Consider the following 20627-nt stretch of genomic DNA (forward strand, 5'->3'; position numbering starts at 1 on the left):
TGTTTTGTGTAAGAAGCGGCTGTGCAAAACCTTATCAAAATTTTCACTCGCATGCATATTTTTCATTTCTTTCGACCCCTTTCAAGGTTTAGGGGTCCGTCCCTTTGTCATATTTTCCTTTTCCCCCTTTAAATGTCATGGCCATTGCCTGAGGGGGCGAGGAGCGCACATGCAACTTCCTAACCAAGAAATTTTAAATAAGTCCGTCCAAACTCTGCAATTAGCAACATTGTAAAATTTCGTCCCTGCTATATTTGCAAATGTGGAACAGGCGCATAAGAGCTGTTTATATGTGTTGATACAGTCATTGCAGTGATGTTTGTGCCAAGTTTAAAGTTCTTAATCGGCGCTCTAGCATTTCTAGATAAATATTTGTCTTTGACCTTATCGACAAAAAATAATTGATTAACAGCCGAAGTACGCGGAATGGAAACAGGAATATGGACATTTTTATCCTGGGGCAGCGGTGCCATTATCTTCCGATAAAATTAATCAAAAGTGATGTTTAGTTACTGCTCTGTTGGGGTGAAATATCGAAACAAGCTCGATGTCAATCGGAGGAAAGCATGCAAACAAATGTGGTCTGATGTTTTCTTTGATCCAGGCTTTTAAGAGTACATTAAAGTTCGAACTACGGCCTTCATGACGTGTGTACACAAAGTGTCTCAGTACATAGTTGACCACACCGTAAACTGCATACCTAGGGAGGGAGAAACATGTGAGAGAGAGAGAGAGAGAGAGAGAGAGAGAGAGAGAGAGAGAGAGAGAGAGAGAGAGAGAGAGAGAGAGCTTTGCTTCCATTTTCGTTCGCACTTGTTAAAAGATGAAACTGTGCATAGGTTTCATTTCCATGATGTCTAGTAATGACAGAAATTTTTTGTTTTTATTCTAACTCCAAATAAATAAAATCCCACAGGAACTCTTCCACTGAAGGTGAATCGTGCGAGCTCCAATCGTACAAATTTTAAAAAAATTGTGTGCATAATTTAAGATTTCACGTGGATGTTATGAATACGTTAATTTTAAAAAAACGTCACATGTAAGTCAGGTGGACAACTGTTTTAATTATCTGCACAAAATATTCTCTTTCCTTTGTGCAAATGTCGCAGGCGATAGTGTGCACGTCTGATCTTGCTCAAATTTTGATCGTTCAGTATTGACATACACTGGGTGCCCTCATCGCCACGTATAGAAACATTCAGAATGTTACGAGTCCTTACGTTCAAATGGCCGGGAATAATATTCATGATATTTATATGAAATATGAAATTATCATTTCCCAATGTCAGAGTAAGTAATGCAATATAGCACGTTCATTAGGAATGACTACAGTTGGCAGTTGAAATTAAAAACGTTGATCACTTTACCAGAGAATTTAATAAATGAAAGTACCTAGTTAAATGGTTCTGTTGCACGGCGGTGCAATGTCGCGCCCTATTGATGAGAATTCAGATTGTGTATATACGCGAAATCGTCGCTTTAGCGAAACCTATTTGTTTCTAAAAATAAACCAATTCCCCCATTATGATGAATCTCCACGTATGAATAACGACCAAGGACTTTCTCCATGTTTATGGGAAACGCAACGAACAGTTTGCAATACCTTAAACGAGGTTGAAGCCCGACCCGAACCTAACCCGACCAAAAGACCAAAATTTTTTACCTGGGTCATTTCGTCGGTGTTTTGACAGTAGGACTCGTAGTAAGTATAGTGACCTCTTGGTTTAAGTAGCCTACTTGCAGACGAAATCGACGGAAGGAAAAAATGACATGGTTTGGAGTGCTGTGTCAGTTTAGGTATGGCGTCAGGAACGCGATATGCCGGCTCGTTAACGTGTCACACAGCTACCTGTTGAAGCATCACCAAATGTGACCGTAGAAAATATCTTCAACCAACCACAAGATTCATTTTGCGGGTCTTGGAATAGACTAAGTGAGACAACCGTCAAATTCTGGCTCCACAGCAGCTTCCTACAGCTCTACATGAAGACCACTGCTTGCGAGACACGGTGAGTATCACTCTGCAGAATATCCAGAACGGCAGGGTTCAGCAGACACGATCGTCAAGGACTCTGAGCGTATGGTCGCCATTCTACACTGCTGAGAAACGTGACGCTGCCCACATCGTTGTCATCCCCACGTTTTCGTGCTAGTGTGGGACGGCACCGGCACCGGGACGGGTAGCAGCAGCATCACATAATTGAAAATTAGTCGGAATTCATTCCCAGCCGATAAAAGCGAAGCCAAGCAGTGTTCATCACTTACAGTCACCACAATGCGCGTCTGACGTTAATGATAAATAATTCAAAGGTTGCGCTACTCGCTCGCAGCCATCACGTTTACCGCTCATAAATCTACTTTCTGGGTTTGCTGGTCCGTCAGTGGGATGTTTGGCGCTCATTCGGCATTGAGTAGGTGCTCCCGGATACGCGAGGCCCAAACGTGACGAGCGACTCTCCTTGTTTTAAGCGTCTTCCGCCGTTGACGAGCACTCATTCGTGCACTTTGACATCGCATCATACAGGTATAGGAAACAAAAATCAACTTTCGGCCTTTGCTAATAGTCATAAATCGTCAAGAAAGAGGTCGAAAAGGGAAAAAATATAAAAAAAGCTAGATCAGATTTATATAGCACTGAGACAGGAAAACCTCACATAAATATATAAAGACAGTCTGGTGACAGAGAAACTGAAGATTTACGGGTCGTATCGGACGAGTGCTTGTATACTATGATTTGCCTTTTACAATAGGATTAGATGTCCATATATCTTCACATAGTCTTATTGACTTGAAAATCCATTTTCTAATTTCTCTCTCATCAGCCCATGTGTATGGGGGATGTAAGGGTATTACCATCAGTCAGTGTTCGCCCAGCACGATTCAGAGACAGGCTGTCAAATAGCGAATATTTCTGTTAAATGTTATCTCGTTTTCTCTCGGTACATATCTTGTTTCTTCATTTTACTTTTTGGCGATCGATGAAGGAGATCTCATTTGTACTCTCGTGTTTTCGGTTTGTCATGACCTACAGTTTATTAAATACAGCGGGTTCTTTGGACAGGGACGGACAACTCTCTGTTAATTTGTTCCAACAATGCATATACGACGAGTTATCGGTCGGTTGGAGAAAAAGAAAAGAAAAATCGCGAAACATTAAAAAGCAAACGTTTAAACATATGTTCAATTTGTTATAACATTTAAAATAGGCGGCCTTCATTCATTCATTACTGATATTTACATAAATGCGCACGATTTTCTTTGTAACACTTCTTGATAGAGTAAACACATGCAGTGAATTAAACAACTACCTCTGGTGTCAACGCTATTTTAGCTCACGTGTTCACACCCGTGAACTAATATCGCACTGATGTCTCTCTGTCTGTCTATCTGTCTGTCTGTCTGTCTGTCTGTCTGTCTGTCTGTTGGCCCGATATCTTGGGAATGACAAAAAGTGATTTAGTTGTTGGTGGATGGACATGTGGCTTGCATATTTTATGCTTATTTGTATAATTCATGATTTTAGAAAAAACGGATAGATACTGAGAACGGCTGCAAAAATTGATGAGATCTGCTGCAAATGTTGATCACACCAGGAAATATCAGCCGTGAAATATATAAAAGGATGACATGAAAGTTAAATGCTTATTTGCATATTTGATGAACTTTTATAATTAGGGATATATATTTGGATTGACTGTACAAAGTTGATGAAACTTGCCATGTACATTTGAGACACTATCATAGAACATTAGTGAAATTTGTTTTAGCACTATGAGATGAGCTTATTACTGATTTGCATCTGTAATGAACTTTCCTAATTAGGGATATATATCTGAAGTTGACGAACCTTGCTATGCACAGTGAAGATACTATGATATAAGTAAAATGAAAATCATTTAGTATTTTTACTTCAGATAATTAGTAATGTGCAAATTTAACGACTTTTCTTGTTAGCGACATAAGACTCGAAGGATTTTGGCAAAGTTTATAAAACAATGATATTGTATTAGTGAAAGAGATTTTGCATTTCCGTTTCAGCTAATTGATAGTTTGTATTTTAATGAACGTTCCAAATTAGGCACATTAAACCGAAAGGACTTGACCAAAGTCGGTGAAAGTGCTATGTATATTGATGATAATGTCACATAATAGTATAATGAAAGATATTTTGCATTTTCGCGTCAGCTGATTTATAATTTGCACATTTAATGAGCTTTCACAGATGGCATATAAAGCCATAAAGTTACACTTGTTATGTAAAGTGGTGATACAATAACAGTATCCAAAAATCTCGCATTTTCATTTCAGCTAATTGGATATATGTATACTTAATGATCATCGGAATTAATCTATAGTGAATATTTTTCCTAATGTTGCTCATATAAATTCATTGAAATTGCAAACTTGTGGCAAAAGTTTCAATTTACAGACAACTGCAATATATACTGAAACACAGGAGTATTATCAGCTCATATCTGGTGTTATAAAGTGCCAGTTGAGGAAGAGGGGCTGGTACTCAAAGTAGTCGTTGAGGGCCAAGGTAGCCTCGATAACGATAAACAACGGAAAAATTGATTTGTAAAAAAGCTGCAATATTTAAGAACAGCTTTGTTGTTTCATCTGAAATTTGCTACTAAAACATGATTTACCAGCATATTGTCCACGTACCTCAGTAAATATAAGATCCAAGTAGACATGATTGAGACGATATGTAAAATCAACTGGCAGCGTAACATAGAGTTCTGATGTTTCAAACTGTGTATAACGCTCGTCATAAAAATACCTTACTTCTAAATGTAAATACAATGACCAAATTATCATCATAGAAAAACAACTTAGTGTTTCCAGATTGCTGCGGTTACTCTATTGCTCGTATATTTTACAAATGTGAGGTCTGCCAACTTGCGCAAACAGTGTGTTCTATGTTTTTCAGGAGCCCCCTAAGGTACGTATCTTTTAACAATATTATAAACTTATGACACTCTGCGAGGTTTCGTTAGAAGCACAGTCCCTCCCTTTACAAAAGTACAGCCTCCAGAAAGCTGAATGTATTACTTGTCGAATTTTAATTTCGTTGAAACTAAGGCGTTACAGCCTTCGTTTCAACGAAATTAAAATTCGACAAGTAATTTTCGAGGCTATAACTTATTTCGGGGAAAAAATAAAATAAAATGAACTGTGCCTCATGATGTTGTTCTCAAAAAGTACTAAAATGTGCCGAATCGACAGGTCAGGGATTTTGTCCACAGTTTAAGTGTCGCCCAGGCTGCCTTAGGAAGAGTGACGTCATCAATACTGTTCGTTATGTATTGCATACAGTCAGGTTAAATAACCCGTATCATTAACGGTAATAAAATAATTTACAAGGCCCAAGAAACATATAGAAAATAACAATAACAGTACGGTCATCGTGAACCACTGCTTAGTACAAGGTGTCAGGAATAGGTAAAAGTACGCTGCTAGCATGCTACACTCGTAAAGATGACCCAAAGTGATGTAAGTTAAAGCCAGGAATGACGTCACTCGTCATTTCGGAGCACATTTGATGTCACATTTCTATGTCTATCACAGTACCTCTTACATGATCATGGTATGTCATGGGATTAATGCAAAGAATATATAACTGTTGGCTTTTTTGACAGAAATACATTAGACTTCAATAAAATGCGCTAAGAAGGATTTTTCTCTCATATGGCTTGTGAATTACATTCAGTTTTCTCATGATGGCGCTGCAAAAATAGCGAGCGCTTTGGAACATAGTTCAACCTAGAAAAATTGTTTGCGCTTGCGTGTAACTTCAGGTCACGTACAGAAACTTCCCAGTCCCTTGGGGTGTAGCACTGGTGTGCATCGACACATTGCTAAGCGATGGAAATTTAAAACGAATGGCGCTTCGGGGAAGAGAATTCGAGCGAGTCTTTCTTTGGAAATGCGAGTTTTACCACCACCTGAAATATTAATTTTCAATAAACGGGGAATTAGTCATCGCTCGACTGTCACAATCTGTCACATATTTTCGGTGCTGACATTTAATTAGTTTAGTCTTTCCTGGGATAGATCAATAACCCAATTACTTTGGTGGGGCGACATCGCGTTGATGTACGTCATTCTTAAGGATAATAATAAATTGAATTCAAATGACGCTTTGCCCAATAGTCAAGCTAGGCCTCCAGAACCTATGTTTTACCTAATACCCTGGTCACGAAATTAATATATATATATATATATATATATATATATATATATATATATATATATATATATATATATATATATATATATATATATATATATATATATAATTATATTAAGTCATTTATAAGCGTCAATATCCAAATAATGTGGTCAAGGACGCTGATTAAAATTGATATGTCAGAAAAAAAGACGAAACTAAAATATTAAAAAATGATTTGAAATGCAGGAAAAATAAATAGCCTAGATAATAACTATTAAAAGCGGATTTAAAAAGAAAAGTTCTGATATGAATTTAAAAAATGAACAGGCTGGGAGAACGTCTGAAATTTAACGGAAGGCTGTTCCAGAGTACAGGAGCTGCTACACTAAAAAGAACGATCTCCACATTTCGTAGTGCACATCGGCATCGGATGGAGTTTTAACTGATCTGCTGACCCTAGGTTACGAGTGGGGACATAAAGTGAGATCGCATGTGACAAATAAATTGAAGCAAGCCCATAAACGCACTTGAAAGGGAGGACTAATATCTTAAAAACCATTCGCTTTGTAACTGGTAACCATGAAACTGACACAGGACTGGGTTGATATCAATGCCTTTGAACGAGTTACAATTCTTGCAGCTACGTTCTGAACACTTTCAATATGATCAATCAAATTCTTCAACATTTCATACTATGAGGATATCTAAAATCACGACATGAGAGAAGCAAAATATCATAACCAGAAATTTATAATGGATCTACAGTCGAGTGTATTGAACTGAAGTTTCAAAAATTGTAGGAAAGAGTACTATGGCGGGAATATGCTCAATAACGTGAGAATTGCGTTCATAATGGTAAATATTATACAAAAGGCGTGTCACACCAAAACTTTGCGGTCAAGACAGAGATGAGTGCCAAGAGTGAGATCATATTACGTGCCAAGTTTTTGCGAAGACATGCAGTAGACAGTCCTTCGCGCGTCGAACAAGACAATCACACGAACAAATCACCATGTACCCTCGAGATATGGCAGACACGCTGGCGGTCACGTGGTTTACAAGAAATCCAGCTGCCATCACCACAACGAGAATCTATGTCAGCCGAAGATAAACTGGTAAAGCTGTCTGCTTTGATTTATCTCGCCATTCATTCAAACCGGTTTTGTAACTCAATGAAACAGGTTCTTTGTGCCTAGCATCATGGTAATACCCAGAAAGGTCCCTGTCCTCGAATGACCTTTCCGTGTGCATTTGTTTCACCGTGACGTGTGTTTGTTCTACGCCGCAGTAAGTAAAGTAGAGTCACGCTCCGAATGTTATGATCATCGTTTCAACGGGTAAAGTAAACTTTCACAAAATGTCAGCGAAAGAAATGTTTCTTTTTCTCTGCTGCAGATCAGTGTTTTCTAATTAAAACTCCGATACAATTGTATGTGCATACAGTTCAAAATCTGCTTTCTGGAAATTGATTGTCGGATAGCAATTGGATATTGTCTGATGCACGTCATCAGATTTGGAAATCTCTCGGCTACGTTTTTAGTTTTAAAAATTGACGAAACTTTTAACGAGGGCCTTGATGTCCATCGTGAATATCTCTGGAAGCTTTCAAAGTCATTACGAGATCTCACGAGATCACCGTAACGAGATCGGAGTCGTCTTGACCTGGAGCTGTGCGTGTGCCAGTGGTTTCGATACGACCGCCTACGGGATACACCGACCATGCAATTTACAACTGTGTCCTCGCAGTGATGAAAATTAATTATTAATATATGACCAGATAAGATATTTGCCTTGACACTATCAGATTGAGTCCTCAAATTCTGAATGCCTGTAAGATTTTTTTTTCAAAATTTTTCCGATTGTGGCCACCGCCCCCCCCCCCAGATGAAATGCTTCATCCGTAACGTGTCGCATATTTCTATCTATGCTTTAGCTCTAGTTCTTGTCAATATGAAAGCGATAATAGCTGTGTATGTTGATAATAGTTTTCATCATTTTCGTCCTTTAAACAAGTACATATTCTTCTTGTAAAAGTAGATGGAAATCAAAGGCGCGAGCCTGGTGAATGCAATAATGCTGTTTTGAATGCGCGTATGTTATTGTTTACAAATTTATTCTAGTCTGAACAGAAATTCAGTTGTCAAATATGACTTTGGACATGACATACTACAGGCTGCGTCGATGAGTTGAGCACTGGATGATCAACATGAATACGGGAGTAGGACAAAAACATTACTTAACCGTCAGAACAAAGACATAAAAAGTACATTAAAAAAGTTTCAGCTAATGGAGCTTTTATTATCAATTTTCTGTTGGCCTTCAAGCATACTTTAATACATCCCCCGTCCTTCCATCTTTGCCTCTACCTGCATTTCTGCCTTTCTGTACCTGCCCACGTGCTCACGACCTACCTGACCGCCAACCCACATACCCACCTACCGCCCACCGTTCTCTACCGACCTACCTCACCAAGCTCATCTAAACACGAACATCCATCTATTTAATGACATGTAATTAGACACTATCTATATCAATACTCTCCTCATTTCTGTCTATCTCTTCCCCCATCTCCATCTGTAAGCCGTAAGAATATAAGTGTAGAGAAAAAAAAACCAGTTTTATACTCTGTGACTTCATTTCCGGTTTCACATGAATGATAACTATTTCGTCATAACATACATTACAAAATGTATCGTCCGATATAATGGAGGAGTTTATTCATATTCATCATGTAAATAAAGTGATATTTTTTAAGCCGCTCCAAGCGTTTGACCTGCGTCGTTTCCAAAGAGTTACTTTAAAATACCTGAGGCTAAAGCTTACTATTTAAATCCTCCATTTAATTCCCCAGGCTAATCGAAAACATGTAACTTTGTACGAACGCGACCCGTTTGAGCTCTGAATGCATGTCACGTAGTGATATTTTGTGGAATAGTTATAATACCGTTGGATGATTCCCCAGCGCGACGTTATTGCTCTGGTCAGTTTATTTATAATGCCGGCAGCTGCTTCAAAATAGTTCTTTGTGATAGGGTTAGCCATGCCATGTTTAAGTCACACTAATTGGAAATCTGTATACTGCGCTTAATATTCATTTATGCGTCTGTCCAACGGGCATTTGGGGGAACAAAAACATCAGTCAATACTATGAATTTTTAAACATCATTTCAAGGCAAATGGTTTTTACATAGTGCTTTTTTTTCGAAATACACGTTTTTCATATTGTCGGATGTTTATGGATAACTGAGTAATACGTCACTCCTTAGTTACATAATGTCCATAAGGTTTAAAATTTCCAGCGATTTCCCAAACGTGTGACTAAATCTCCACGCTATATTGGTTGCCATTTTGTCATTTAAGTGCTGCAACTAAGTGTTTCTGGGTCTATAGAGCTACAATAATCAAGGCATGAAATTCAAATATTCATCCAATGAATACACCGCGAACATGAAGCGAACCCTGTGTGACTTCAAGATCGGCTTGGGCTATTTTTAGAATCAGAGCAGAGAAATCTACATTGATATTCTAGCTCATTAAAATTCACTCAATCGTCCTCATTAGAGACACTCGCCTCATGTCTCATTCTTTGTTGAGTCTGAAATCTCGATTTACAAGAATAGGGAATGATTTCGTGGCAGTCTGGCGGCGAGCGGAATTGATAAATCTGCCCCGTCCTTCCCTTTGGAAAGAGGGCCTCAAACAATTCATGGCTCATGCTCTCTGCGCAGTGGGTCGTTAAAGACATCATCAACGGAGCATGCAGTCTGAAATATGCCATTGTGTTACTAAGCTCACGGAATGCACTTAAGGATATGTCCAAATATCAAATAATACTTCCACTATGTCAACTATGAAGCTAATTGTCGTTCAGAGACTGTCGTGACATCGCTTCTGTTCCATCATTTCCTCCTCCCACGAGTAAATCAAAGAATAAAGCAGCCGTTCAGCGACGGACGGTGGGCACTCCATCGCGTAAACGACAGTTAACATATCAGACTGAAGAATCCAATTTTCACGGTGATGTTCTAAAATATCAGCTCCTCAGTACAGTAGACGGCGCCACGGCAACGTCTTCGGTAAAGCCGACAACGTCACGAACAGACGATTACAGCGTCCCGAGGGCAAATGCCATGGCCAATGTATATTGTGCCTGCGCTGTTAACCCTTTGCAGGTATTTGCAGCTGTACAAACCGCGGCGACCGATAAAATTCAAAATTTAATATTTTTCCATGAACTGCGTACAAAAAATATGTTTCCATGGCAATCACATTGCCCACTTTTGTTTTGTTTGTCTTGCTGCGGTTTCTTTATTGATATTTGATTACTCAGATTCTGACGACATGAATAAAAAAGCCAACTCCTCAGACAAAGTTTCGATCTCACCATCCGGCCAACGTACAGCAACATTGATTTCGATATTGCGGCGCGCCAATGCTGACGATACCGGAAAGCAGAGAATAGTTAATCCTGAAAGAGGTCTTCTCATAGAAAGTATAATGATAAATATACCTACAGTATGTGGTGTGACGCAGTTGTGTTATAAAAGCCAAGTACGAGCTACTATTTGAGCAAATGAACCCGTAGAATGCTAAAATTACATTAGAGTTGATTGAGATCACTGATTTTTGAAGGCATAAATGTGGCTTACCTCTCAGCCAGATTTTAAATGGTTTCGCTTCGGAGCCGAGATAAAAGCGCGCATGATGTATAGCCCTTGTCGTGAAAAACTGGCGCGCTGGTGATCTAAGTACACCACTTCTTCGCTGTCGTCATCGCCGCTAATGTTTCTCGACACACATGCACAAGACGGATCCTGTGACCAGCGTGACCTGGGTATCAAGTAGCTGGGAGCGCGAGAATCTCGCAAACAAATCACCGCGTGTTCCGAGACAACGGAGGGTCATCGCGCAACCTTCTCCGCCATTTAATAATCAAATAATACACTAAATACGTGCCGCTGCTGCACGCTGACTGTACATATCAATAGTGTTTCAAAGATTATCCATTCAAGGTTATGGAATAAATCGTTTGATATTCCTAAAGGTAGTCTGAATTGAATTTTAGAATTAATTATACCTGATGTGTTATGTATCAGTATTTTATTAATATAGCGAACTTGCACTATTACATTTTCTTCAACGTGAGAGGCTCGGAATTACTCACATGGACATTTACTTGGTACGTGTATTTTTCATCATCTCATTAGTCACGGTTCTCTTGAATATATAACGACGTAATCTCTGACCCAGGTGATTTGTTGGTAATACTGCCCACCAGGACATCGTATTTGCATATTATGTAGGCCTATTATACGCAATGATGTCACGCGGCGTTTCATTCATAATCCATGCATCGGAACAAGGATTTGAGTTTCGCGGGAAGCTATAGATATTGCGTAGAGCAGCGAATAATGGCTTACACTTTTGAAGATGCGGTTACAAACACAATTTGTAAACATTACATTGACCGGGTATAGTTGGTGTGCTGACAGAGACCGATGTGGTAAGATTATGTACAGATTTGCGTTTCTATTTTTTCACGGCATGTTTATATCACCATAGACAGTAGAAGTGAGAACTATGATTTTTCAGATTTGACAAAAACTCCCGCCAAGCTGGCAGCAGACGATTTGTGTAAACTTTCCATTGATTAAGCAGGTAATTGTTTCATGCAAATTTATTACAAACAACGAGGGTTCTGTTATCTTCGTCCCCTCCTCATCCCCCTCTCCTTGAGCAGAAGAAACCGAGTTTTGTAAAATCTTTCAAATGTCTTGTGTCTTCCTCGACCTAAAGACGTACCGACCGTTTGCTAACCGCAAAGTTTCAAGTCGTTGCCTCGTTCTCATCGCAAAAATTACTGGGTTACACATGATGCTAACGGCTATTGGTTGACTTACTGCGGCGTACGGAAATGACTTATTACTGATTGGTTGTTATGGTAATCTCGTTAATGTGAGTTTCTGACAGGTATGGATAGACATGGTTTTCGCGATCACGTGCGCCGATGACGTAAGTCCAATAGGTCCATCGATCTCGATATATAAAGTAATGGTGTCTTCGCAAGCAATGGTCTGTCACGTCCAAAACTCCATATCTATCGTTTCTTATAACATTTAAGTCTGCGCTATGCTCACACTCATTTTAAGTGTTATTTCAATGGTCTTCAGAAGTGAACGCATTAGCATGACATTGGTACAAAACTACAACTTACGCGATTGGTATTTCGGTTCAGAGAATTAAAATTGCAACGAACGAAGCTAAACATGTAGATAAAACTTTTTGATTGATAATAAACTTAACAGCGTATTATGCCAATTAATGTAAGAAAGCAGATGAATATTTCCCCGTTGAAAAATTTATTTTCACGCTGCACAAAGAAATAACTATATCTTCTACAAAATCGAACAGCAACGAATACTATATGACGTCATAGACGGTAGTGGAAGACTTCCATTCCGCTGTCTATAGTGGCACGTTTTGCTCTTACGCAAGATTTATTTTACATCACGGTCCCTTCTTCTTACCCTATCATGGGCCACATGCTGACTGCTATTGGTTATTGACGAACTGTGACGTATGGAAATAACTTATTACTGATTGGTTTACACCTTCCCTTCGGGATGTGCCACTTAAAGCTGTGCGGCTGACCATTCAGCTCAATACTTATCACAAATTAACAGTTTACAAAAAAAAAACAAAGTTTAATAATCTCTTGAAAAATTGAATTTACATTGGCACAAAATAAATTATTTTATATCGTATCAGAGAGCCTACCCAACAATAGCTGGTTTGGAAATGCTAATTTGCATTACATAAAGTATATACACAGGAGATGCTGCTGTCCATATGTCTCTTGCGCATTGTTACCGATGATGGCACCAGCTCCGCGCGTTGTCGCGTAGCCATATGCCAGTCGCTTCTGCCTGACAACTGTGTGCATGATTTACTCTTGACGCTCAATTGAAAAGTAAGGTTGAGTCGCTCTAGTCATTTCAAGATAATTGAAGCATGCAGAACGACACAGCTGTCGATACTGCCGTGCGTCGCATTGACTCCCTTCCTCTGCACTATTACACCAACAACAATTTGAATCACAAGGGATTCTAAAGATATCCGGCCGGCTTCTATGATCAACCGTTTTTTATCTCGTAAGGAAGCATTATTAAATCTTGGAAGGCATTATCAGAATGAAGAATGATACAACGTTTCCTCGGGCTTCAAAAAAACTGAATTGAAATATTTTGGTGAGGAGGAACAGAGCCTACAGACGTATGTTCCCACAATGCCATATTGTGTTCATTTTGAAATCATTTGAATACTTTTGTTGAAAGCAGCTAGTGTAATGTAATTTTCACCCCGCATATGTTTCTCCATTTGCGACCACCCCTCTCAAGATACAATGGTCAATTCCTAATCTACAGTTTACATTGCGATCTCAGGACACAGAATAGCGACGGATGGACACCGATACTTACCAAAGCTGGTTCGTTTCCATTGGCCATAGGTTGCGTGGTATTGTTGAAATCCTGTCAACAGAGAGAAAACGCACCGATTAAAACAATCGTCAACTTCAAAATATTAGCACTACGGTATCATCTGGCTATCCAGTGAAGGCATAAATCGGAAAAATAATATTTTCATATTGTTTTGTCATTCCAGAGTAATGCTTCGTAATGCACTAAATAATAGAATTCGAGTTGTTAAGTTTTGAATGGTCTATATCTTACAAAAGTTGAAATCAGTGGGCATTGTTTTATCTTTCTCAAAAATGCAACAGACTTATCGCGGTGAGATAGTATATTTACGTCATCAGTACTTTATATGCCCGATAAGGTACAGACACTGCAGTTGCGCATGAGCAGTAAGAACGCAATCTTCGGAGATTCAGTTTCGGGACATTTAGAATCAGTAAGTTGACAGTCAAAATAGCCACACAAACCTACAGGTATGATGTTCTTTGCAATGAAATTGCTCGTGAGTACTCCGAAGAACATGCGGGGGACACCCCAAACTGGTATCCCAAAATATAAATTCATTCGCAAAATTTCTGTGTTGGCGGTATTTTCACTTCCAGGTGGCGTCTCGTGGGAATTTGGCACTTATTGAAATAAATGTACTCTCGGGACCAGCACATCGCCACTTGGACTTTTGATCGTCAAGTAATTGGGACTGAATGCGATCAGTTGAGAGACATCACATGTTATCATCCGTTATCGGAAACTGGATCGCATCCGCGTGCAGTCATGAAAACAACGCGATAGATGGCGACACTGAACCATTCAACGCCTAGCTAGTTCTGAACGTACTTGATCTTTCTAAACTATCGAGTAACCGTACGCCTATCATACTATTGTATGTCATAGCGAGACAACGTCAACACGGGCTTGTTAGATATTAAGTGTTTATGAATATCGGTGTACACGAGTAATCACCAAGTTGTCGGCTTTAACGGTACACGTATATCCTCATTTAAACTTCGATTGAGAAGCACTTTTTTTGACAATGGTTCTTGTCGCATGGAGACATGACCAATAAACATTGATCATATGTACAGCGGAATTCTTCCTCTTCCTGTACGAAATATCTCATTCGAGAACAACAAACGTTAATGCCGTTCGTACAATAGACCATAGTCTATTTATCAGGAGTCGTAGAATCGCCGGTCAAAATTCAGGTTTACGAAAGTTAATATTTTCAACGGGCCTGTCCACATGATAGATCTGTTCCTCTCTTTGTATTTCTCGACTCAATAGAAATCGGGATTTCCCGCCATCTATGATTTCCGTCGTCAAGGGGCTCTCATCCTCAACAAGACTACCTCGTGGCGGAAAGCGCCTTTTCCTGCACCGGCGCATCAGGCTTCTTTTTTTCTAACCAGCCTTTAGTCCAGATGCACCATTGACTTAAAAAACAGAGAACAGGGCGCGATATGGCTAATGTGCGAAATGAATTTATTGTAAAGTGGCACGTTACTTGCTGGGACCGACCAGCGGGTATGTAACTTCGGGTCATCCCGTCACGTGGGGATGGTCAAGTGTCGACGGGCAGTCTGGTTGTCACTCGCACGTCAGTATCAGCACGGGGCCATGTAAATAATATTGCATTACATTTCATCATGACCTACTTTGCGTGGCGTCACTGTCCGCTCTGTGAAACAATGCAAGAACATTCCTCCATATCCGTCCATCCGCCGATTTGGAATATAAATGATTTTCCACCATTTATATCCAACCATGAACTTCAAACGTCCAAGCACCACCAGAATACACTCGTATGATGACGACGCAATAAATTGGCGGTGAACACGAAGATTGTCCCGAATAAAGCGAACGCGAATAGTTATGTCAAACTTATATATATGTGTAATCTTAAAAAGTTCAAAATTTATTTTAAAAAATGTCCCCGTTACTTGAAAGGTGGTTACATCAACAAAATTATTCTTCCCGGATAGGATAGGGAATTCGTAGAAAGAGCTATATTATTGTTATTACCAACAAAAACAGCATTAAGCTAGAATGCGCCTCGGGGACGGACACTTGGACTCTCAAAATTTTCCAATTCTTTTCTGATCTACTACTTGTAGGCCTCATTTTGAAGCCCCAGGAGAAAAAAAAGAACGACTTTCACATTCTTAGTTTTTTGAAAATCGAAAATTTTATTTTTCTTCTATATATTAGCACATTTTGAATTTCAAATATCGGTAAATCTTGGGTAATTTGTGTCTCTAGCACCACAGTTCGCACGGTGACCTCCGATTTTTATACTTAGGCTTGATCTTGAAAGAGAGCTTGATCTTGAAAGAGAGAGGATGACTGAAGATTCCTTGAGGAAAATTTGATCAAAAGTTTATTAGTCTTCCACTTTCGAGACGCATACTACCTTAAGAGGTTTAGAGGTTTCCGAAAGTTTAGTAAAATGTCCATACGTTGTTTCAATGAGCCAAGAAGTACTATGACATTTACGTGCGCAAGGACTGTAAGATATACAGCAGATTAATAACCCTTTGAACGCTTAAGTATATTTTTGTCCTCTTTAGAAAATAAACCCCAGTCAATTTTTTCTCAGATTTTTGCCAAAATGTTGAGAACAAACTGTAGCAAATGAAATGTGATGTCCATTTGGTCCAAAATTATCAAAATAATTACAGAAAAATTCATAAAAATTGGTAAAATTTTGCACTAAAATTTTGGCGGGAGAAAATTACAGCGCTCAAAGGGTTAATCCCTTACGTTAGTATGTTCCAGTCATGTGACTAAAGTGCTTTTACACCGGGGGCAAAGGTGAACAACACGACTATCCGTGAGATGGAAACACTGCGCCCTGATTACATGTTCATCAATATCACGTTGTTTGTTCTTTCATAGACCTTTTAAAACACAAGTACTTTTCTATACGTGACAAAACGAAAGTTGTGCGTCAGTTTTCCGTTGACCGCGCGATTTCTTCGAGATTTTTCGTGGGTGGGCAATCGATGCGATAGGAGCGATCGTAAGCTTACCGTACGAACAAAAAAGCGTTTTCTAATTTAACTTTTCGTCACGGAATATGTTTTAAATGTAAAAAAGTATTTTCGACTGAAATGAGAAAGTGGCACTATCAAAGACGGGCGATGCACAGGTGTTCTTCATTTTAGTCGATTTCAGTCTCTCTATCTTCCTGTAATACTTCTGATTATAAAAGCTATGTCAGGGTAGCTATAGCGTCGATCATGTAGAGTCAATACATGTGCGTTCAAACACTCTACATAGATATGTCAGTGAGAGCGTCTTGGTGTCTCTGAAAGTACTGCTTGTATATATATCATTGCTTTACCTTAATTATTGATTACATGTTTCAGAATCCCCGGCAGACATAAACTGGATTCTGGTATATGATGTATGATGTATGAAGTTGGAACTCTGAAGCTTTTCATCCCTTCAAACTATGTTTAGGTTGAAAGTGATGCTTCTTAAAAGTACAGAGGATGTCAGAAGGTGAGGCAATAAAACTAAGTTAAGGCAGTAAGCGCCTGGAAAGTGAAAGACAAACTTTTGCCCAAACTTTCATAAATGAAACTTTCAACAATTCTCTTACCCAATCTAGACTCAAAAATCAGGGGTCACCATGCAAAGTTTGGAACTAGAGAAGCAAATTGCCCGACATTTACCAGTATTTGAAATTCAAAATGGCCGCCATCCCTATCTTAACTCTATGGGGAATATAGAATTTTCGATTTAAAAAAAGCTAAGCTAGCGCTGGTGACAATATGTCTTACTCCAAGAGCTTTGATATGAGTCCTAACAAGCGATAGACCTGACCAGAGTCCGACTATCTGTCCCCGAGGTACATTGTACCTTAAGGCTAAAATGACATTTAAGATATGTCTCCGATTAGTACGTTGTTGGAATGAGTTACATCTCATATTATAGTCTTTGTTATCAGCACAGGATCGACGCTAAAGCGTTAAAACCCAACGCATATGAACTGCCGCAAGGAATAGCAAATATCAACCATGAAATTAGATATAGCGAATACCCGACAACATACCGTAAAACTCGTGTAACCCTATCGATAATTAAACTAAGATTGAGAGATAACCCATCACAATTAATCCCCTGAATAATGTTTTCCTTCAAAAATTTGTCACTTGTGAGGTTGGTGTGTTATCACAAATCTTACCAACTGTAAAACTGATAACAAATTACTCGAAGCACTTCACGACCATTCTCATCAGCATTTCAAATATCAAATTATGACTAATAGAAAAAGAATTGCCTCGTGCTCCTACTCTTGATATATATATATATATTATATATATATATATATATATATATATACATATATATATATATATATGTATATGTATATATATATATATATATATATATATGTGTGTGTGTGTGTGTGTGTGTGTGTGTGTGTGTGTGTGTGTATGTATAAATTACTGCAAGTGCAAAGTAATAATATCTGTTACTTAAGTTTTAAGTATTTCGTACTTGAAGCAATTTGTGTTATTATTCATAACGCTCTGCTTCTAGTATCGAGCAGTACAATTTCCCACGAGGACATCTGTATACTTCTATATATATGTATGTATATATATATATATATATATATATATATATATATATATATATATATAATATTTCTTTATTTATGTGTACCTCATGTGCTCAGGTATAAAGTGAAACATATATGCCGTTATATTAACGGAAAATGGATGTAGTTCACAGGTCACAGATTTCAAATGAAGCGACGCAGGGATCTCTCTCATTTAAACGCCGTCGCCATAAGGTGATTGTGAAATAGTAAGTGACCATTTGCCTGACTGGGAGACCCAATTGCCGAGCTTCATGGCTATTCCGATAAATTCACCGCTTCCGGTTATCCAAAAATAGCCAGGCTCCCCTTAGGCGGCTTAAAACTTCTCTTTTATGATCCTCGTTGAGGGAGTTCCATGGTCATGTTGTCATGGCAACCAAGTGAGCGAGGGGACTGATGAGAGCGAGACTCGTTATCTTATCACAGCGATAACTTTCCCCAGTGCTTTGCGGAAATTCATTCGCCACTCGAGCGAAAACGCTGAGGACTTTTGAGTAATGCAAACAATCTACGCGAGGTCATCGTTCAGGATCGGTTCGGGAAAAGAGAAAAATAGTGATAAACAATGTTAAAGCTAAAAGCTTGAATGAACTATGACCCGTAAATCTCGAATGAAAAGAAAAGGAAAACATAGATACAAGCATAAGTTAACTACATTATACCTCTTAAATCGATTACATGAATTTTGGTGAAAAAATATTCAGATAAATCGGATTTACATGTTAATGGAAAACACCACTATGAAACTATCATAGACGTATTTTTGCAAATATTCATTTGTCCGCAAAGAAACTCATCCAGTTTTGAGGAAAAAAAGATTTATTAAGTCGTCAATTATTACATGTACATGTACTGTAACGTGTATCAGACGGCGATTTGATAGGATAAGTCTACCTTAAACAGGCCCAGGAGTTGACTTTTGGTATTTTGTTGAAGTGATGGAAATCGTAATTTTGCGTCTCAAGCGTGTACAAGTATTTACCTACTCTACAATTGTATCTGCATCAGTCTAATAACTGTCACTTTCCATTCAAACTTAAATTATTCCTCGCGCTGAGGTAAGAATTAAGTTCCTCCGGACTGATCATAAAATTAAACCAGATATTACATATAGTGCGATAAAAAAATTTGCGCGACCTGAACAGGGTCCTTCGCCTCGTGAAGCATGTGTTTCTTGAAGAACTATCAGTGAACTGAAACTACCTGACGAAGGCCCCTGTCTGAGTGTGAGAAGCGAAACGTACACACACACACGAAAGCCGAACACACACCGTCCTTTTTACGTGTTTACGTTTAAAATACTCGAAGATCAAAATTACTCGAAACGTGAAGGTATAAATTAAATAGATATTTTAAAAGAGTGCGTATATTTGTTACAGAGCTGCTCTGTACTGAAATACAACTGATTAATATGTTATCACCAGATATGTTTATTATCCGATATGGCTATTATCTATAATAATATATTGAGTCAAGTAGATTGAGACGCGGTGTACAATGACAGAGGCATTTCTGTACCAGTTCTTACTATAGGTTATCACAATTTCACCGAAACGATCGACTGATAGTGGTGGACATGTTAGGCGTGTATAACAAATCGCCGGTTTCATTCAGCCGGTCCATTCATGCAATCCGCCCACAACGTCACGTACCGTGATGTTGTCTGTTATTTGTAGATGAGAATATTTCTCGCCGTGCAAACTGAATATTACATCTAAGAAATTTTGTGGGAAAAACGGTATTTACCATGTTCTCGGTCCACTCCTGTGTGCTGTACGATGGCGACGTTAGCGCTTCATAGTAGGGCGCCATAACCCGCTGGACTCTGGGTGGGCGTGTGTTCGAGTCAATGGAGCTTGCCACAGGCTACACCTCTACGTCAACAATACTCACAAATTATTGGAACCTCCCAAACCTGATAGAAGGCCCTCTAGTTCACCTATAAATTGCCCTCCCCCTTCCGATTCAACAAAATGTATCGCTATGAGAAACGATCGGGTCTTTTTAATGAAGAACATAAAAAGCGCCAGATATCGCGGAACAGTTCGGCAAAGTCATCGTGTGTGGGGAGCCCCATTAAATGGGGGCGTTTGTAATTTCTCGATACACCAGGAGAATTATCTATAATGACTAGGTAACCTTTCGCCCGCTCGACGTCGCCATGACGACCAGACAGCTTTCACATTTATTAATTTCTGCGGCGCATCGGTGCCACGACGACTTCATCAGTGACGTCACGCGCAAGGCGGTTCCTCGCACTGTTGACCCACTACTCTACATTGGAATTGTAATTTGCGGGAGTTGTACGCTTGATCCACCGTCCCTAAGGGTACCCACACAATTCTCTGTTTCTGTTCAGTCGTAATGG

The 20627-nt window shown here is 39.0% G+C and overlaps 1 protein-coding gene across 4 annotated transcripts in view; it reads right to left on the reverse strand.

Moving 5' to 3' along the window:
• The window catches only part of LOC139138636 (microtubule-associated protein futsch-like), a 102254-nt gene that overhangs the window by 26476 nt on the left and 55151 nt on the right, over positions 1–20627 (reverse strand). For 2 of the 4 annotated variants that reach the window (XM_070707105.1, XM_070707104.1), the window contains exon 3: positions 13654–13704. In XM_070707105.1, the coding sequence (XP_070563206.1) occupies positions 13654–13704 (51 nt within the window). Of the gene's footprint in view, positions 1–1663; positions 2264–13653; positions 13705–20005; positions 20146–20627 lie in introns of those variants that run through there. The other 2 variants (XM_070707106.1, XM_070707107.1) reach the window with 2 other exon arrangements.

This window comes from Ptychodera flava, chromosome 8 (genome assembly GCF_041260155.1).
Source record: "Ptychodera flava strain L36383 chromosome 8, AS_Pfla_20210202, whole genome shotgun sequence".
Classification (NCBI taxonomy): Eukaryota; Metazoa; Hemichordata; class Enteropneusta; family Ptychoderidae; genus Ptychodera; species Ptychodera flava.